Source organism: Arachis ipaensis, chromosome B8, assembly GCF_059453495.1.
Source record: "Arachis ipaensis isolate K30076 ecotype BB chromosome B8, ASM5945349v1, whole genome shotgun sequence".
NCBI classification, from domain to species: Eukaryota; Viridiplantae; Streptophyta; class Magnoliopsida; order Fabales; family Fabaceae; genus Arachis; species Arachis ipaensis.
The window spans coordinates 18,113,519-18,132,046 of NC_142443.1; the positions used below are offsets into that span (position 1 = coordinate 18,113,519).

General features: G+C 34.8%; 2 protein-coding genes across 8 annotated transcripts; one reads left to right on the forward strand and one right to left on the reverse strand.

The window, feature by feature from the left end:
* The first annotated feature begins 196 nt into the window (after positions 1–196).
* On the forward strand, positions 197–3,993 carry LOC110265759 (protein MEI2-like 3). Of its 7 annotated transcripts, none has more exons than XR_015896490.1 (9): positions 197–1,306; positions 1,737–1,811; positions 1,906–2,022; positions 2,108–2,230; positions 2,429–2,530; positions 2,688–2,804; positions 3,414–3,480; positions 3,547–3,595; positions 3,805–3,993. XR_015896490.1 is itself a non-coding variant. In XM_088496982.1 (6 exons), the coding sequence occupies exons 4-6, from the start codon at positions 1,909–1,911 to the stop codon at positions 2,459–2,461; spliced, it is 270 nt and encodes an 89-aa protein (XP_088353108.1). In that variant the 5' UTR covers positions 326–996; positions 1,201–1,306; positions 1,737–1,811; positions 1,906–1,908; the 3' UTR covers positions 2,462–2,706. The 7 variants fall into 7 exon arrangements, 1 of the variants encoding a protein (XP_088353108.1); XR_015896491.1 differs by having other exon boundaries at positions 3,746–3,881; XR_015896493.1 differs by having other exon boundaries at positions 3,816–3,838.
* A 12,634-nt stretch (positions 3,994–16,627) lies between these two features.
* LOC110265246 (uncharacterized) lies at positions 16,628–17,446 on the reverse strand. Its single transcript, XM_088495397.1, has 3 exons — positions 17,362–17,446; positions 16,718–17,144; positions 16,628–16,673 (listed from the first exon to the last, which is right to left on the reverse strand). The coding sequence occupies exons 1-3, from the start codon at positions 17,444–17,446 to the stop codon at positions 16,628–16,630; spliced, it is 558 nt and encodes a 185-aa protein (XP_088351523.1).
* Positions 17,447–18,528: the final 1,082 nt, after the last annotated feature.

Here is an 18,528-nt window from a genome sequence, read left to right on the forward strand (position 1 = left end):
TTCTAACCCTATAACGACACAAAGAAAAAAAGGGTTAGAATTTATGGTTCTTAAAATAAATATATATAGAGTAAAGTATCGTTTTTGTCTCCAACGTTTGGGGTAAGTCCTATTTGAGTCCCTAACGTTTAAATCGTCCTACATTACAAAAAATGTTGGTTAAAATGACGCTTATATTATGGCGGTTGTATGTAACGCCATAATTTTTGTTAATTTCGGCAGAAATTAAGGCCTGCCATATTATTCCGGTGATTGGTGGCGGTTTTTGTAGAATACGGTGGTTTAAAATCGCCATTATCTTTAGTCTTTCTTAAAGACTTAGAGGTGATGTTGTTGTGCATAAGAGAGGATGAGAATAAGAGTAATGTTGCGAATGAGAGAATGAGTGTGACGAACCTAACCCTAGTTTTCTGCCGCCGTTCATCTTCTCACCACTGCTCAGCTCCAAGTTGCCGTAAGCAACGTTATCATTGTTGTTGCCTTTGGCGGAGGTTCTAGATCTGCTTCTCTGGCTTCGATTTGAGGTTTTATCGCTGTCGTTCATCTCCGCCGCCATTCATTTGCTCGGCACCGCTCAGCTCCAAGTTGCCGTAAGCAATGTTATCGTTGTTGCTGTCTTTGGCGGAGGTTCTAGATCTGCTTCTCTGGCTTCGATTTGAGGTTTTATCGCCGCTGTTCATCTCCTCGCTGCCGTTCATCTGCTCGTCGCCGTTCATCTCCTCACCGCCGCAAGCAACAGCGTTGATGTTGCCTTCCGTGGAGCTTCTGCGATCTAATTTTTTGCTTTGATTTGAGGGTTTGCTTTTTGTTCACAACCGTTCATCATCTCCTCGCTGCCGCAAGCGACGCCGTTGTTTCTCTCTCTGGCGGAGCTTCTGAGATCTAGTCTTTTGGCTTCAATTTGCATATTCAATATGGTTCTCTAGTTGTGAAGCTATAGTTGCTGCCTCCAACTAAGCTTGTATGATTTGGTTCTACCATCCATATCAATTCACAGTAATCTACTTCATCTTCTTTTTTTGATTTTCGTCCTCCATACGATTAAAATAGTGTTAACTAATTTAAATTACATGATTAATGTGCAATTAATTGATGATTACCTTACGAATAACTAAACACCAAAGCGATTACGCAAGTGATCGTTGAAGAGAATTAATTATTTAATTAATTAATTAAAGAAATTATGGCGGAGGACATTAGATTCTTCGAGCTGAACACAGGTGCCAAGATACCTTCTGTTGGATTAGGAACTTTTGAGGCTGAAAATTCTGGAGCCTTGGCCAAAGCAGTTACCACCACTATCAAGGTACACTCACATTTGTTTTTCTATTTTTATAGTTTTGTTAAACCATTACAATTTTACAGTTTTGATTATTGTATTATAAGTAGAAGAGCTAACCCTAGAGGTGGATGATTATTAATTTTGATTATAATTATTGTGTTTGACATGTCAAGTTGGATACAGACATATCGATTGTGCTTCATCTTACGGCAATCAAGTAGAGTTAATAATCATTAGTTTACTGAATGATTATGAATTTATGATCTTACCTCTTACTTGTATATGTTCTGTTATTTATAGATTTTTGACTTAATCTTAATTTTTGCTTATGTTAGCTGGTGAATTTGTTTATCTTTGGTAAAGTGAAGTGCTCGATGTGTTTGTTAATGTTTGCTAGTAAAGTTCTTACTTTGAAAATAAAAATAAAATAAAATTGGAATCTTGGTCTCTGTAGATTGGTTCTGCTCTCAAGAATCTTTTTGATAAGTTGAGATCTCAATAGCTTGACATACATTATTCAATTCCAAAGGTAGTTACTGCTATATTCTTCCCTTGTCAGTTTCTTTGTGTTCCAAGTTCTTTTGCTTTGCTTATAGTTTTAACTTTACTTGATGGCATTTTAGACAATGCTCCAGAAAAGGATATTTGGTCATGGTGGTGTGATGATATCTGGTCTTGATTCATCTGTTTCAAATGACGAACTTAAGCATATTTTTGGATTATATGGAGAAATTAAAGAAGTAAGTTTTAATTCTGGTTTTTCACCTTTTTTGCATCATGTGTCCAAGAATTATTTTGGCATTAGTAATTATTGTGTAATGGCAGATCTATGAATCTCTTGAAGTGAATCATGTGAAATTCATCGAGTTCTATGATGGGAAGCAAATCAAGCTTGAACATGGCCATCCTAGAATTGCTTTGTATTGGCTCGGGGCTGGTGCTATGCAGGTAGTACTAATATTTTTCTCTGAACTGTTATTACCTTTTAGATATATCACTATATTTTATAATGTATTCAGTAGTTTGCTTTCTCAATTCTTGTACCGGTTGTGAGATGTGAGATAAGGTAGCATTTGGTTATTTTTGTAGCACGTGTACAAACTCTATAGCTTGTAACCAAATCCTAACTCATTCAAAATGTTTTAGATTATAGCTTCAGATCTTGTAACCAAACCCTGAGTTCTATAAGTGTGAATCAAGTTGATCCTTCTGTCACCAATCACTACAAAAGGGGGTTTTCTAAGAAAGGTATATTATTATCTTTCTACTCAAATATAGTCAAAAGTGTGGCACTCTATAAATCGTTGTAAGTTTAAATTCCAAATTTTGTGGTTCAGCTCTCTTATATGTAAGTTTAAATTGTATGTTGAATTGTATGTCTCAGTTAAATTGTATGTGGAAATAGGAATAAAAGGTGGTTACGACTTTCAGTGCACCCAACTACTGTTACCGATGTGGGAACATGGCTTCCATATTGGAGGTTGATGATTGCAAGGGCCACACATTTATCCAGGTCATCTTGGTAAGGAACCTACCACATTTTTTGTTCTTAAATCAGTACTTCAATAATATTGGTTATTGGATGTTCAAATAATATTATTTATTTAGATTAATCAAAATTTAAGGACTTAACAATGAGATTAACAAATCGGGCATAATTAGTAAGTTATCATTTTAATTAATAAGCCAACTGCATTACTCAAGTACTTATAAATGTGAATAATTTAACAAGGAATTGCCGTTAGCACAGATATCTTCTTTATAAATTACATATTTTTTGAGTAATATATTCTAAATCGATTTTTAAGATTTTTTTTAAATATTTTAATTTTAATTTTTAATAAATTTTAATTACTAAATTATTTTTTAATAATTAATTAATAATAAGTGCTTAGCTTGTGACCTAGTGTTAATAATTATTCTCGTTAAGAACTTAACTTGCAAGGATAAATTTATTCTCGTTAAGAACATATATTAATGAAACCTCGGCTTGACTATCCAAATAAATAAGTATAGCTATCATATTCATCTTTTTTGGATGTACTTTAGGTTGGTGCAAGAGACATTTTCTGGCATTTTTGGATGTACTTTAGCTATCATATTAAAATTAGAAAACCAATTTACACTACAGAGGAGGAAGAATTTTCGTTGCTGTCATTGAAGACTTGCTGGCAAAAGGAATGAGAAATACTCAAAATGTAAGCAACATTATTTATTTATGTTCCAAATGATTGGGGTTCACTAATTGAAAATTGTAAGTACAGGCTATTCTTTCAGGATGTTCAGCAGGAGGATTGACAGCAATACTACAATGTATGTTTCTCAAATATCTATAGTCAACTTGTTACCTGATTTTATTGAGGGATTTCTAAATGGACCGTGTTATTTTTGCACATATAAAAATATTGGCAACAATTTCTTTTTCTTTTTTTATTTATAGATTTTGTCATGCCATCATTGCAGGTATTCTTTCTCATTTGTTTCAGGTATCTCCTCCATTCTCTTATAATAAGTTTTGGTAGTTTGGTTTCAGGCTACAAGGTAAAAGAAACAGCGAAGTTAGGTCCTGTCAGAGAAGCCTACGAATTCGAAGGGTACTATATATTAGGTGGAGCCATCATAATTCAATAATTCATGATTTTTATGATAAAGATTTGATTTATCTTTAGCTACATGTTATGTTAAGAATTAAAAAATCATGTTATGTTTGATACTTTATTTGTATAGGAGTTATAGGAGTTATTACTTTTTATTTTCAATACTAAAATATTATATATTATGTTTAATACTTTATTTGAGTTATGTAATATTTTGTTTATAAGTTATGATTTCTTGTTATTGTAAAATTTTAAACAAAAATTTATTTGTTTAACGTAGTAAAAACGACGGTTAAAACTCATGTGCAGATAAAATCGTATGCTAATTTAAAAGATAAAAAATGTTACTTTTATCCGGTAAAAACGACGGCTTGTAACTGCCATTTTAAACAATTAAAACGCATTTTAACCTAGAAAAAATGGTGATTTTAAACTACCATTTTTAAACAATAAATACTGCCGTTTTAAACAACGAAATGCCATTTTAACCAACAAAAAGATGCTGTTTTATCTGGAAATAACGGCGGTTTGAATCGCCATTTTAACCAAATTCAAAAACCGCCGTTTTAACCAGGTAATTGTGGCGGGCTGAAACTGCCGTTTTAACAAAAAAAATGCCATTTTATCTGGAAATAACGGCGGTTTGAACCGCCGTTTTAACCCAACTCAAAAACCGCCGTTTTAACCAAGTGATTGTGGCGGTTTGAAACCGCCGTTTTAACTAACAAAAAATGCCATTTTATCTGGAAATAACGGCGGTCTGAACCGCCGTTTTAACTCAACTCAAAAACCGCCGTTTTAACCAGGTAATTGTGGCGGTTTTTCTAAAACCGCCGTAATAACCCTAAAAAACCGCCGTAATTACCAAAATTTTTTGTAGTATATTTGTATCCCTAACATTTATAAAAGTGATTCAATATTATCCTACTATCAATTATACTAACAAATCAGATTATATTTTTCAATTATTCTCACTTGGATGTATTCATTTTCAATTAAGTCTCACTTGGATGTGTTCAATTTTAATATTATACCCACTATTTGTGTTTAGATTCAATTATGTCCCTAGAAAAATGAATTATGTAAATGTTGTAGGAATTAGTTTCAACTTTTGATGAGCAATTTTTCGGAGTGGATCATCGATTCTATCTCAGACATTTGTATTCTAACTTCAAGAAGAGATTTTTAAAACTCAAACTAAAGCGTTCATGATGTGTAATTGACGACAGGATAACATTGAATCACTTTTACAAATGTTAGGGATACAAATAGGACGATTTAAACGTTAGGGACACAAATAGGATTTACCCCAAACGTTGGAGACAAAAATGATACTTTACTCATATATATATATATATATATATATAAAAGAATATTTTATATATCTTTAAAAAAAGACGTTTTAAAGATCTTTATTTAAGTGACTCCTTTATATATATAACTTTTCTACAGAATAGAATAGTGTCTAAAATTCACCCGTAAACTCTGATTAATTTAAATTGGGCTCCGCTCACTCATGAGAGCAAACACTAGTACTTCTTTGTGCTGTTGTTAGAAAATAGTGACAATAGAATAACTTTTTTTGTTGTTCATTAGTAAAAAAAAAAAATACTCAATTCCAATTGTTTATGTTTTGTGTTATTAGGCCGAGTCCAAAAACTATTTATTTAAGTTTTAGCCGCATTATTCTTATCAACTAAGAGGAAAAACCTCGCTAATTCTAAAATGTCTATTTGATGTAGAATTGATGCTTGGTGAGTTGCTACCACTTACATTAATTAAATTACTCTCCACCAAATAGTGTTCACAACTTTTCAAAAAGTCAATTTTCTCAAAGAGATGTATGTTATGCCACTAATCACCATATCATCATATTATATTGTATGGTTTCTTTCAGATTGCAACCTAAAGTTGGATAAGCTATGGAGATTCGCATAACATTCTTTTAGAAGAGCCAATAAAGTTGAAAGTTGGAGGCAACCAAACAATGACTATGACAAAGACGCAACGAAAGTCCCACGGACTTCTTTATCCACTTAGCATTAGCTGGTCGGCCCAAACCCCAAACCACTAAATGTCTAAACAACAAAAAAATAGAAATAGTTGCATGACCAAAAAAAAAATAAAAATAATATATATTTAGTTGACTGAAAATATTAAAAATTAAATGTAGGGTTATCATGGCATTTTCTTTTTAAATAAATACCAGAGTTAACTATTAAATAGGTATTCGAAAAATTTAGACACCGATAAATTTTTTTTTTAAAGATGTTAATGACAAAAGTAATCAAACATTAATTATTCTGATTTTTGTTAACAGAAAACTCTAAATTAATTAATAGAAAAGATGACATGACACCAAATTACCACATTCCCTCCATGTCTTCCTTTTGTTCACTACCATCACCTCCCACACACTCATTATCACCACTAATCCAATCTTCAAATCATCTCTCTCTTCCAATATTTACATAATACAACTACTAAAATAGTTCAACAACAACAACAGTCACATAGTTCAACAATAGCAGCAACGTGCAATTTAAAAAATAAAAAATAAATTTAAAGATAAAAAAGGAGAGATAGAAAGTAAAAGAGAGGGGACGGCCGGAAAAAAAAAGGTGAAATGGTGAAAAGAAGAGAATCAGTGGTGGTGTTTCTATAGTCAAATTAAATAGCTATTGTTCCACATATAGCTAGTAATAATCTCATCGGCTAGAGAACAGCCTATGACAATGGTGAATAAGAAGAGGGAGTAGAGAAAAGAAAACGATAGTTATTTGAATTTTTTTTCATTATTTTAAAATAATTAAAAACATTATCTATTTATGATTTTTAAAAATTAAAATACCATATAATTATGAGCTTTAGCACAGTTTGCCACGTCATCTAGTTTGTTAGTCACTTTAGTATTTTTTGTTTATGAAAACCGAAAAAATTGATGTCCGGTTGCTTCTATTAAATTTTAAAATTTTTTAGAGAGTATTTTGTTGTTAATATATCTTTAGGTTTGGTTTATTTACTTTTCAAAAATAATTTATAAAAATTAATTTGATAAAATAATTTTTAAAATTTAAAAATACTATAATAAACATTAATATAAGAATTAAATTTTGATATTAATTAATATATAAGATTATATTATACTTTATAATTTTAATAAGTACAAGCCATCTTTAAAAAGTTCTACTTCAAAGACTTTCAAAAGCGTCCCCATCTTTTAAAAATTACAAGTACAAGCAGATGTTTTTCTTTTTATTTATCAAACACAAAATGAGAAATTTATCCTTTTAAAAAACACAACCACCTCATTAAAAAGTTTTACCAAATTAAGATTCAGTGTCCTTTTTGTCCTTTTTAATTATTAACGCATAAATCTTTTGGATACTGATGAGCGGATAATTTATACGCTTTTTGGCATTGTTTTTAGATAGTTTTTAGCATGTTTTAGTTAATTTTTATTATATTTTTATTAGTTTTTAATTAAAAATCATATTTCTGGACTTTACTATGAGTTTGTGTGTTTTTCTGTGATTTCAGGTATTTTCTGGCTGAAATTGAGGGACCTGAGGAAAAATCTGATTCAGAGGCTGAAGAAGGACTACAGATGCTGTTGGATTCTGACCTCCCTGTACTCGAAATGGATTTTCTGGAGCTAAAGAAACCCAAATGGCGGGCTCTCAACTACGTTGGAAAGTAGACATCCAGGGCTTTCCAGCAACATATAACAGTCCATACTTTGCCCGAGTTTAGACAACTCAAACTGGCGTTTAACGCTAGCTTTCTGCCCTATTATGGCGTTAAACGCCAAAAACAAGTTGCAAAGCAGAGTTAAACGCCAGAAACAAGTTACAAACTGGAGTTCAACTCCAAGGAAGACCTCTACACGTGAAAGCTTCAATGCTCAGCCCAAGCACACACCAAGTGGGCCCCGGAAGTGGATCTCTGCATCATTTACTTATCTCTGTAAACCCTAGTAACTAGTTTAGTATAAATAGGACTTTTTACTATTGTATTTACATCTTTGGATTATCTTTTGTTCATCTTTAGATCATATTGTACACGTTTAGGGGGCTGGCCATTCGGCCATGCCTGGACCTTCATCACTTATGTATTTTCAATGGTAGAGTTTCTACACACCATAGATTAAGGTGTGGAGCCCTGCTGTTCCTCATGAATTAATGCAAAGTACTATTGTTTTTCTATTCAACTCAAGCCTATTTCTTCTCTAAGATATTCATTCGCACCCAAAAACATGATGAATGTGATGATTATGTGACGCTCATCACCATTCTCACTTATGAACGCGTGCCTGACAACCACTTCCATTCTACATGAAGAGGAGACAAAATGAGTATCTCTTAGGTATCTAATACAGGGGACTGAGTCCGAGATATTAGAGTCTTCGTGGTATAGGCTAGAATTATTGGCGGCCATTCTTGAGATCCGGAAAGTCTAAACCTTGTCTGTGGTATTCCGAGTAGGATCTGGGAAGGGATGGCTGTGACGAGCTTCAAACTCGTGAGTGTTGGGTGTAGTGACAGACGCAAAAGGATTACTGGATCCTATTCCAACATGATCGAGAACCGACAGATGATTAGCCATGCAGTGACAGCGCATTTGGACCATTTTCACTGAGAGGACGGGATGTAGCCATTGACAACGGTGATGCCCAACATACAGCTTATCATGGAAAGAAGTAAGAAGGATTGAATGAAGGCATTAGGAAAGCAGAGAATCAGAAGGAACAAAGCATCTCCATACGCTTATTTGAAATTCCTTCTAACGAATTACATAAGTATCTCTATCCTATTTTATATTTTATTTATATTTTAATTATCAATTCACCATAACCATTTGAATCCACCTGACTGAGATTTACAAGATGACCATAGCTTGCTTCATACCAACAATCTCCGTGGGATCGACCCTTACTCATGTAAGGTTTATTACTTGGACGACCCAGTGCACTTGCTGGTTAGTTGTGCGAAGTTGTGAAGAAGAACTAAGATTATGAACGTGCGTATTAAGTTTTTAGCGCTGTTACCAAGGAATGAACGATCACGATTTCGTGCACCAAGTTTTTGGCGCCGTTGCCGGGTATTGTTTGAGTTTGGACAACTGACGGTTCATCTTGTTGCTCAGATTAGGTAACTTTATTTTATTTTTAAGCATTTTGTTTTGTTATTTTTACTTTCAAAAAATTTTCAAAAAAATAAATTATTCTATGGCTTCAGAATTTTAAGAATGAATTCTAGAGTTTCATGATGATCTGTTGAAATCTGGCTGGCTGTGAAGCCATGTCTAATCTTTTGGACTGAGGTTTCAACTTATCATCACAAGAGCTTGTTGATTCCTATCAATCTTGCTGTTGAATGTAATGATCTGCTAAAGCTTGGTTGGCCATTGGCCATGTCTAGTATTTTGGACCGAAGCTTTCACTGAAAGCTTGGCTGGCTAGTAAGCCATGTCTAATTCATGGACCGGAGTTTTAGACTAACATTGCATGATTCCTGGAATTCTTATTAAAAATTTTGAAATCCTTATTTTCTTTTTCCAATTAGTTTTCGAAAAATCCAAAAAAAATTTAATAAAATAAAAAAAACAAAAATTTTTTGTGTTTTTGTTTGAGTCTTGTGTAAAATTTTAAGTTTGGTGTCAATTGCATCCTTTTAAATTTTCTTTAAATTTTCGAAAATTCATGCATGGATGTGTTCTTCATAATCTTCAAGTTGTTCTTGATGATTTGCTTTGTTTGATCTTTGCATTTGTATGTCTTGTGTTTTTTTCTTGTTTTTCATATGCATTTTCAATTTGTTGGTGTCTAAAGTTTGAAAGTTTCTAAGTTTGGTGTCTTGCATGTTTTTCTTTTCATAAAAATTTTCAAAAATAAGTTCATGATGTTCATCTTGATCTTTAAAGTGTTCTTGGTGTTCATCTTGACATTCAAAGCATTCTTTCATGCATTGTGTGTTTTGATTCATAATTTTCATGTTTTGAGTCGTTTTATTGTTTTTCTCTTTCTTCATTAAAAATTCAAAAATAAAAAAATATCTTTCCATCATTCATAAATAAATTTCGAAAATTTGGTTGGACTTAGTCAAAAAATTTTAAAAATTAGTTGTTTATTATGAGTCAAATCAAATTTTCAATTTAAAAAAAAATTCTTATCTCTTCAACTTTTTCAAAAATCAAATATTTTTCATTTTTTTATGATTTTCGAAAATTTTAAAAATGATTTTCAAAATCTTTTTCTTAATTTCATTTCATAATTTCAAAATCTTCACTAACAATTAATGTGATTGATTCAAAAATTTTAAAGTTTGTTACTTGCCTATTAAGAAAGGTTCAATCTTTAAATTTTTAAAATCATATATTTTTGTTTCTTGTTAGTCAAGAATCAAATTTCATTTTTCAAAATCAAATCTTTTTTAGTTTCTTTTTCAAATATTTTTCAAAATAAATTTCAATCACATCTTTTTCAAAATCAATTTCGAAAACTTTTCTAACTTCTTATCTTTTCAAAATAGATTTTCAAATATTTTTCAATTAATCTTATCTTTTTGTTTGATTCTTATCTTTTTCAAAACCACCTAACTAATTTTCTCTCTCTAGTTCTCGAAAATCACTAACCTCTTTTTCAAAATTTCTTTTCATTAACTAATTATTTTAAATTTAAATTTTAATTTTATTTCTTCTCTTAATTTTCGAATTTTAACTAATAATTAAAATAAAAACAAAAATATTTTTTTATTTTATTAATTTTTGAATTCTTCTCTCTCTCATCTCCTATTTATTTATTTACTAACACTTCTCTCCCACCCAAAATTCGAACCCACTCTTCTCCTCTATGTTCGAATTCTTATCTTTTCCTTCTTCTATTCTTCTCTTCTTAAACTTACATAAGGAATCTCTATACTGTGACATAGAAGATTCCATATTTTCTTTTGTGTTCTCTTCTTTTTCATATGAGCAGGAACAAGGATAAGAACATTTTTGTTGAAGCTGATCTTGAACCTGAAAGGACTCTGAAGAGGAAGCTAAGGGAAGCTAAAGCACAACTCTCTGGAGAAAATCTGACAGAAATTTTTGAAAAAGAAGGAGACATGGCCGAAAATAATAATAATGCAAGGAAGATCCTTGGTGACTTTACTGCACCGAATTCCAACTTACATGGAAGAAGCATCTCAATCCCTGCCATTGGAGCAAACAATTTTGAGCTAAAACCTCAATTAGTTTCTCTGATGCAACAAAATTGCAAGTTTCATGGACTTCCATCAAAAGATTATTTTCAGTTCTTAACTGAATTCTTACAGATCTGTGATACTGTTAAGACCAATGGGGTTGATCCCGAGGTCTACAGGCTTATGCTTTTCCCATTTGCTATAAGAGACAGAGCTAGAATATGGTTGGACTCTCAACCTAAAGATAGCCTGAACTCTTGGGATAAGCTGGTCATGGCTTTCTTAGCCAATATGTATGTAATCATATAACTCCATCATGCTCTTATTCAATATGTATGTAATCATATAATCACCAACTCAACCTTGTTCCATACTAACATCAATATAACAACAATCTCCATCACATAACCAAATCACATCATAAATATCAAGGATACTAAGCATTGTACATTTCTGTGTGTTCCAGCTTTCCTATGGTCATCTAGTCTAAGTTTTCACAAAACATTATATATTAAATGCACGAAACCTAAACCATACCTTGGCCGGTTTCCTCGTAGTGATCAAGGCAACTTATTAAAACAAGCACAGCCCCAAAACTTCAACAAAACACTAGTGTTCAGCTTCCTCCAAATTCCAATATCCACAATTTCAAGCTCCAATTATTTATTCACAACCTAATGCACATTCATAACACATATATACCCAATTTAATACCCAAGGCATAAATTTAGTAAATTAAATAGGATTTATGGTAACCTCACCTTACCCAAACTTCGTATAAGCAAGTGTGAATATTTTCCTCAAGATAATTGGATCCTAAAACATCAAAAAGAAAAGAAATTCAATACCTCCACATAATTTTCGAAAATTGGGGGAAGGAGTGGCTGGGAATGTAACACCCTACTACACAGAGCTTTACGCTTAAGCCGTAGAACAGAGGTAGTGTGGTGTTACGGACCTCTAAAATAAAATACATACGTATAATAGCGGAAAAATATAAGATACTAGGAGCCTTAAAAAAACGGGTAAAGCAAAAAGCGCAAAATAAAAAAAAAGCGCAACGCTCAGGAAATGGAATTACTTGCGTGCTAAAAAACCTAAAGATCATAGATATGAATGAGCGAAAGAGTGGATAGATAGCCAAGAATACAACATAACTAGCTCCTGACTCAGCCTGCGAAGTCAAGGCTGGCCGGAGAATATTTACAAATCTCATTTTCATCCAAAATTTGAGATTCAAGTTATGGACTACCGAAGTTCAATAAAAATCAATTTTTTCAAAATTTACCAAACCCCTATTTTTACCAACATATCATTCCATACCAGAATATTTCACAACCAAAGCATACCAATACTCAACTCCATATCTTCCATTCATTTCACAATACACCACACCCAATATTCCCAATCATTCAATAACTCCCTACATATACACATGCATCTTCACAATTCCAAATCCAAATCAATGACAATTATACTCATGTATATACATAGTTCCCTTGTCACACATACCATCATATACATTTAACCCTTTTATTCAACAATTACCAACAATAAATACTCCACACTACTCTCATGAATGGCTCAACATCTACATCAAGAATTGCTAATTTATATCAAATACACTAAGTCAACTTCCATCAAACTCAATTGAATTTATCATCAAACACCAACACCACACTTTCAACAAAATCATAAATCACTACTCATTCTCAATATCATTTAATAAATCCATCAAAGTTACTAAACATGAACATAAACACACATTTCAACTTATCCTAGGGTCGTCTAGCCTAAGTTTTCACAGAGCATTACATATTAAATGCGTGAAACCTAAACCATACCTTGGCCGATTCCCGCGTTGGTCCAAGGCAACACTTAAGCCATACACATAGCCCCACAACTCACAAGAACCACCAAGACCTTGGCACCAATCCTTCACCAAACCTCCAAATGTCCACAACTCAATCCCAAAATTGTATACACACACCTAGTTCACACCTATTATGCATATATGATTCAAAATTCAGATATTCAAAACCAAGAATTTGACCAAGGCAAGAAACCTCACCATGCGCCGGACCAAGAGATCCAAAACCAACAAGCTCCACAAGCTAATTTGAGCCTAGAGAATCAAAATTAACAAATTCTCAACTTGGGCACACATGATTTTGAGGGGAAGGAGAGCCTGGAATGCTAAAGTGACTTACCAAATAAATTTTTTCGATAGAATTGTAAAGCTCGACGCGCTGGACGCGTAGTCGCAAACGGTGCGGTAATCGGAGCTCGGATGAGGAAGTTATAGTGGTTTGAGTATATGAATGATGGTTAGGTTTTGCTTTTGTTCTTCTCCCTCCATGAAATATTTCCTAGCGTAAATGATGAAGAAGAAGGGAAATAAGAAGCTGTGTCTTCTTTAATGGGTTGGGTTCTGTTGGGCCTTGGGCCCATTTTGGGCCCGGTTCAACCGGTTTGGCCTGTCCGGCCCAATCTTAGGCCAAATTCTTTGAAATTAGTGTCAAAATTCTCGTTTTGAAGAGCTCTATCCTATTTTAATATTAGATTTATATTTTTAATTTTTCTAGTTAAAATTCGATTTATTGACTAATTATTTACTAATTTTAGCGGGGTTTACATCCTACCCACCTAATTAAGAATTTTGCCCTCAAAATTCAGAGTTAGTTACCTGAAAAGAGGTGTGGGTAGTCCTTCCGCATCTCTGACTCAAGCTCCCAAGTATGCTCTTCAATCCCAGCCCGACTCCAAGCTACTTTCACCAAAGAAACTTCTTTTCCGCGTAAACGCTTGATGCTGGTGTCATCAATCCTGACTGGAGTTACTGGAAGCATCATATCTTCTCTTACTTGAACCGATTTTGGTTCCAGGGCATGACTTGGATCAAAAGTGGACTTACAAAGCTGCGATATGTGAAACACGTCATGTAGGTTCGAAAGATGTGGTGGTAAAGTGATCCTATACGCCACTGGTCCAATTCTCTTCAGGATCTCAAACGGTCCAATATAACGAGGATTTAACTTTTTAGTCTTAACGGATCTTCCTATTCCGGTGGTTGGAGTAACTTTTAGGAAGACGTGATCTCCTTCTTCAAACTCCAAAGGCTTCCGTCTTTTATCAGCATAGCTCTTCTGACGGCTTTGAGCTATAAGCATTCGGCCACGGATCTTCTTTATCTGCTTAGTGGTTTCAGCTATCATTTCAGGCCCTAGAAAACTTCTTTCTCCCGCTTCGTACCAGCATAGCGGAGATTGACATTTTCTACCGTACAAAGCTTCATACGGAGCCATTCCAATGCTCGCATGGTAACTGTTGTTATAAGCAAACTCCACTAGGGGCATATACCGATCCCTTCTCTCCGGTTGGTCCAAAACACAAGCTCTCAGCATGTCCTCCAAAGTCTGGATTATTCTTTTTGATTGGCCATCCGTCTGAGGGTGATATGCAGTACTTAGGCTCAATTGAGTGCCAAACGCTTGTTGAAAGGCTCCCCAGAACCTTGAGGTGAATCGAGGATCTCTGTTGGATACAATGGTGGAAGGTACGCCATGTAACCTCACAATTTACTTAATGTATAGCCGTGCTAACTCCTCCATTGTGCAACTTATCCGAATGGGAAGAAAGTGAGCTAACTTAGTTAGTCGATCCACAACTACCCAAATTGCATCACAACCCATTCGAGTTCTAGGTAAACCCAACACGAAGTCTATTGCAATGCTCTCTCATTTCCACTGTGGAATCTCCAAAGGTTGAAGGGCTTCTGATGGTCTCTGATGTTCAATTTTAACTTTCTGGCAAGTTAGGTACTTGGAAACGTGCGATGCCACATCATTTTTTATTCCTGGCCACCAGAACATCATCTTCAGATCTTGATACATCTTGGTGCTTCCCGGAAGGATTGAGAATCCACTCTTATGAGCTTTATTCAACATGCTTTGTCGCAAATCCCCGACATCTAGTACAATAATCCGGTCCTTGAAACTCCATAAACCATCCTTATCTTCTAACACTCTCCACCGTTTGCCTTGCTCAATCGCCGGCAAAATCTTATACAATGCTTTGTCATTCTGATGAGCCTTTAGAAGTTCAGCTTTGAAATCACTTGAAATTTGTAGCTGACTTAAGCATAAAGTCCCAAACTCCTCTCTGACTCCCAGTTTCAATCCTTGGAATGCTTTTAGAAATTCTTCTTCTCGCAGCATCATCCAAGCAGCGTATAAAGACTTCTGACTCAAGGCATCCGCTATAACATTTGCCTTTCCAGGATGGTAGTTCAACTCGAAGTCGTAGTCTGTCAGAAGTTTCATCCATCTCCTCTGACGCATATTCAACTCTTTTTGCTCAAAGAGGTACTTCAAACTCTTATGGTCTAAGAAAACTTAAAACCTGACACCATAGAGATAATGCCTCCAAATCTTCAAAGCAAAAACAATGGCAGCAAGCTCCAAATCGAATGGTTCACTCGGCTCAGGCAACACCAACACGGGTGCGGTAGTCAATCTCTGCTTCAATGCAAGGAAACTCTCCTCGCACTCAGGAGTCCACACAAAAGGTACATCCTTCCTAGTCAGCTTGGTTAAAGGTAAAGCGAGCTGTGAAAACCCTTTAATGAACCTCCGATAATAACTCCCCAAACCTAGGAAACTCCTAATCTCCGTCACTGAAGTTGGTCGCTCCCAATTTATCACTGCTTCAACCTTAGCAGGATCTACTGCTATTCCCTACTTACTCACCACGTGGCCAAGAAATTTTACTTCAGTCTTCCAGAACTCACACTTAGACAGCTTAGCATACAACTTCCTATCCTTCAAGATTTGCAGCACAGTCCGTAAGTGATCCGCATGCTCATCCTCTGTCTTAGAGTAAATAAGAATTTCATCGATGAAGACAACAACAAACTTGTCCAGATATGGGTGGAAAATCCTATTCATGTAATCCATGAATATCGCCGGAGCATTAGTCAATCCGAAGAACATCACTGTGTATTCATAGTGACCATAACGCGTCCTAAAGGCAGTTTTGGGAATATCCTCATCTCTGACCCTTATCTGGTGGTATCCGGATCGTAGATCAATCTTAGAGAACATACCGACTCCTTGTAATTGGTCCATTAGGTCGTCAATCCTTGGCAACGGATATTTGTTCTTCACAGTAACCTTATTCAGCTGCCGATAATCAATACATAAGCGCATACTCCCGTCTTTTTTCTTCACCAGTAACACTGGCACTTCCCACGGAAAAACACTCGGCCGAATAAAGTTTTTACCCAACAGATCTTCTAGCTGAGACTTCAGCTCGGCCATTTGTAGAGTTGACATCTTATAAGGAGCACTCGAGATTAGACCGGCTCCAGGCACCAACTCAATAGTGAATTCAACCTCTTGGTTAGGTGAACATTTGTCAATATCATCCGAAAACACATCTGGGAACTCACACACAACCGAAATTTGCTCCAAGCTTTGATCATCACCCGAAACACCCGCGGTTAACAACATAATACCCGACATTCAGCCCCAGAACAATTCACCATCATAGAATTCAAGTAATAGCTATTCAGCACAACCGGCCCTTCTGTGTCTTCCGGCATAAAGCATACTGATTTTTCAGAACAGTTGAGCAGAACATGGTTCTTGGATAACCAGTCCAACCCCAGAATGAGGTCAAGACCAGTCATCGGCAGACAAAACAAATCATGCATGAATTCACGCTGTTGTATGCGAAACGGAACTTGTGGACATCCTAACCTAGTCACCACAACCTCATGGGTAGCATTATACACCTTCAAATCATAACCCAAGACCACTATCTTCAATCCTAATTCATCAGCCTTCTCAAATGCAATAAACGAATGTGTTGCTCCAGAATCAAATAAGGCATTTAAAATTTTATCGGCCATCTTATAGTTACCTCTAATCAGTGTCTCTGACCCCTCAGTACCTACTGCGGAAGTAGTATACACTCTTCTCAGCTGCTGCACTCTACCTGTCTCAAACTTCTTCTTCTCTGGGCAATTATTGGCCAAGTGTCCAGGCTGTCCACAAAAAATAGCATACTCCAGTCCCAAACCTGCACGGAACTCCTGGATAATACTGCCCACATATGTGACAGCTCAAATTCTGCTGTGGTTACTTTCCATACCTTCTTCCTTGATTAGTGTTAGCATACGACCTTTTGAAGTTACCCTGCCCCTGATGATTCTAAGGGACAAAGCCATCACGCTTGAATTGTCTGCCCCTTGGTGCAAAATTCCTCCCTGGAGTCCTCTGGAAAGGCATTCTCATACTTTCCTTCTCTGCTGCAGCCTTTCTCACATACTCCTCAGCCACCCTACTCTTGTTCATGAGTTCAAAGAACACCCTGATCTCCATAGGTGCAACGAAACTTAGAATGTCGCATCGAAGGCCTCCCTCATACTTGATACATTTCTACTCAGCAAAATCCTCAGGAGCTCCTTGACAAATTGATATGACCATTATGACGGTTCGAAATTTCACACAACTAATTCCGTTGATAGTATAGTCTAAACCGACAATCGATCCTCAAATTAAATTTTAAAATTATTGGTTGTCACAAGTACAAACCCCAATAAAAATTAACCGAAGTATTTAAATCTCGGGTCGTCTCACAAGGAATTGCAATGAAGTGAATGATTATTGGCTATGGAGGAGTAAGGGGGGTTTGATTGGTAAAAGGACAAGAAAAGAAATGGCAAGAAAATAAAGAAAACAATTAAAGAAAGCAATTAATAAAGAGAGACATTCATGACAAGGATTGAGAATATAAGCTTTCCATCCTAGTCACTAATCATACAATGATTAACAAGAATTTATTTTATTTTGTCATCTCCAACAATGAAAGAAGGTATAATGTTATCTTCACATAGGGAGAAAGTCAAATAAGACTAGTTAATCTCAATCCAAAAGTCCTAATCAACTCACTAATTGAATTAGTAAGAGATTAGAGTCAATGGAAACAATACTAGCTAACAACTCTAGATCACCAACATAGGTTGGGTCTTAATGGCTCAAGATTTCCTAATTCCTCTTTCCAAGCCAAGAATGCTAAAAAATCTAGTCTAACATCCTTCCAAGCATTTTGTCAAACACTTGGAAGGCATAAAACGAAAGCAAGATAAAATGACAACAAGAATAAAATCTACCAACTACCAATTGCAAGGAAACAATAACAACAATCCAATTAACAATAAAAGAACATCAAACATGAAATTGAATTAAATGAAATTCAAATCCAACAAACACTCATTAATAAAATCTACTACTAACCAATACAAGAAATTAACAACAACAATTAAGGAGAGCACATTGACCATGAAATACCTCAAAATTGCATTAAAGAGAATGGAAATTAACAAGAGTTCATGACATAAAAATAACCAAAATGAGAAATTAACAAGAGAAAAGAGAAGAATTAAGACAATACAACAAGAAAT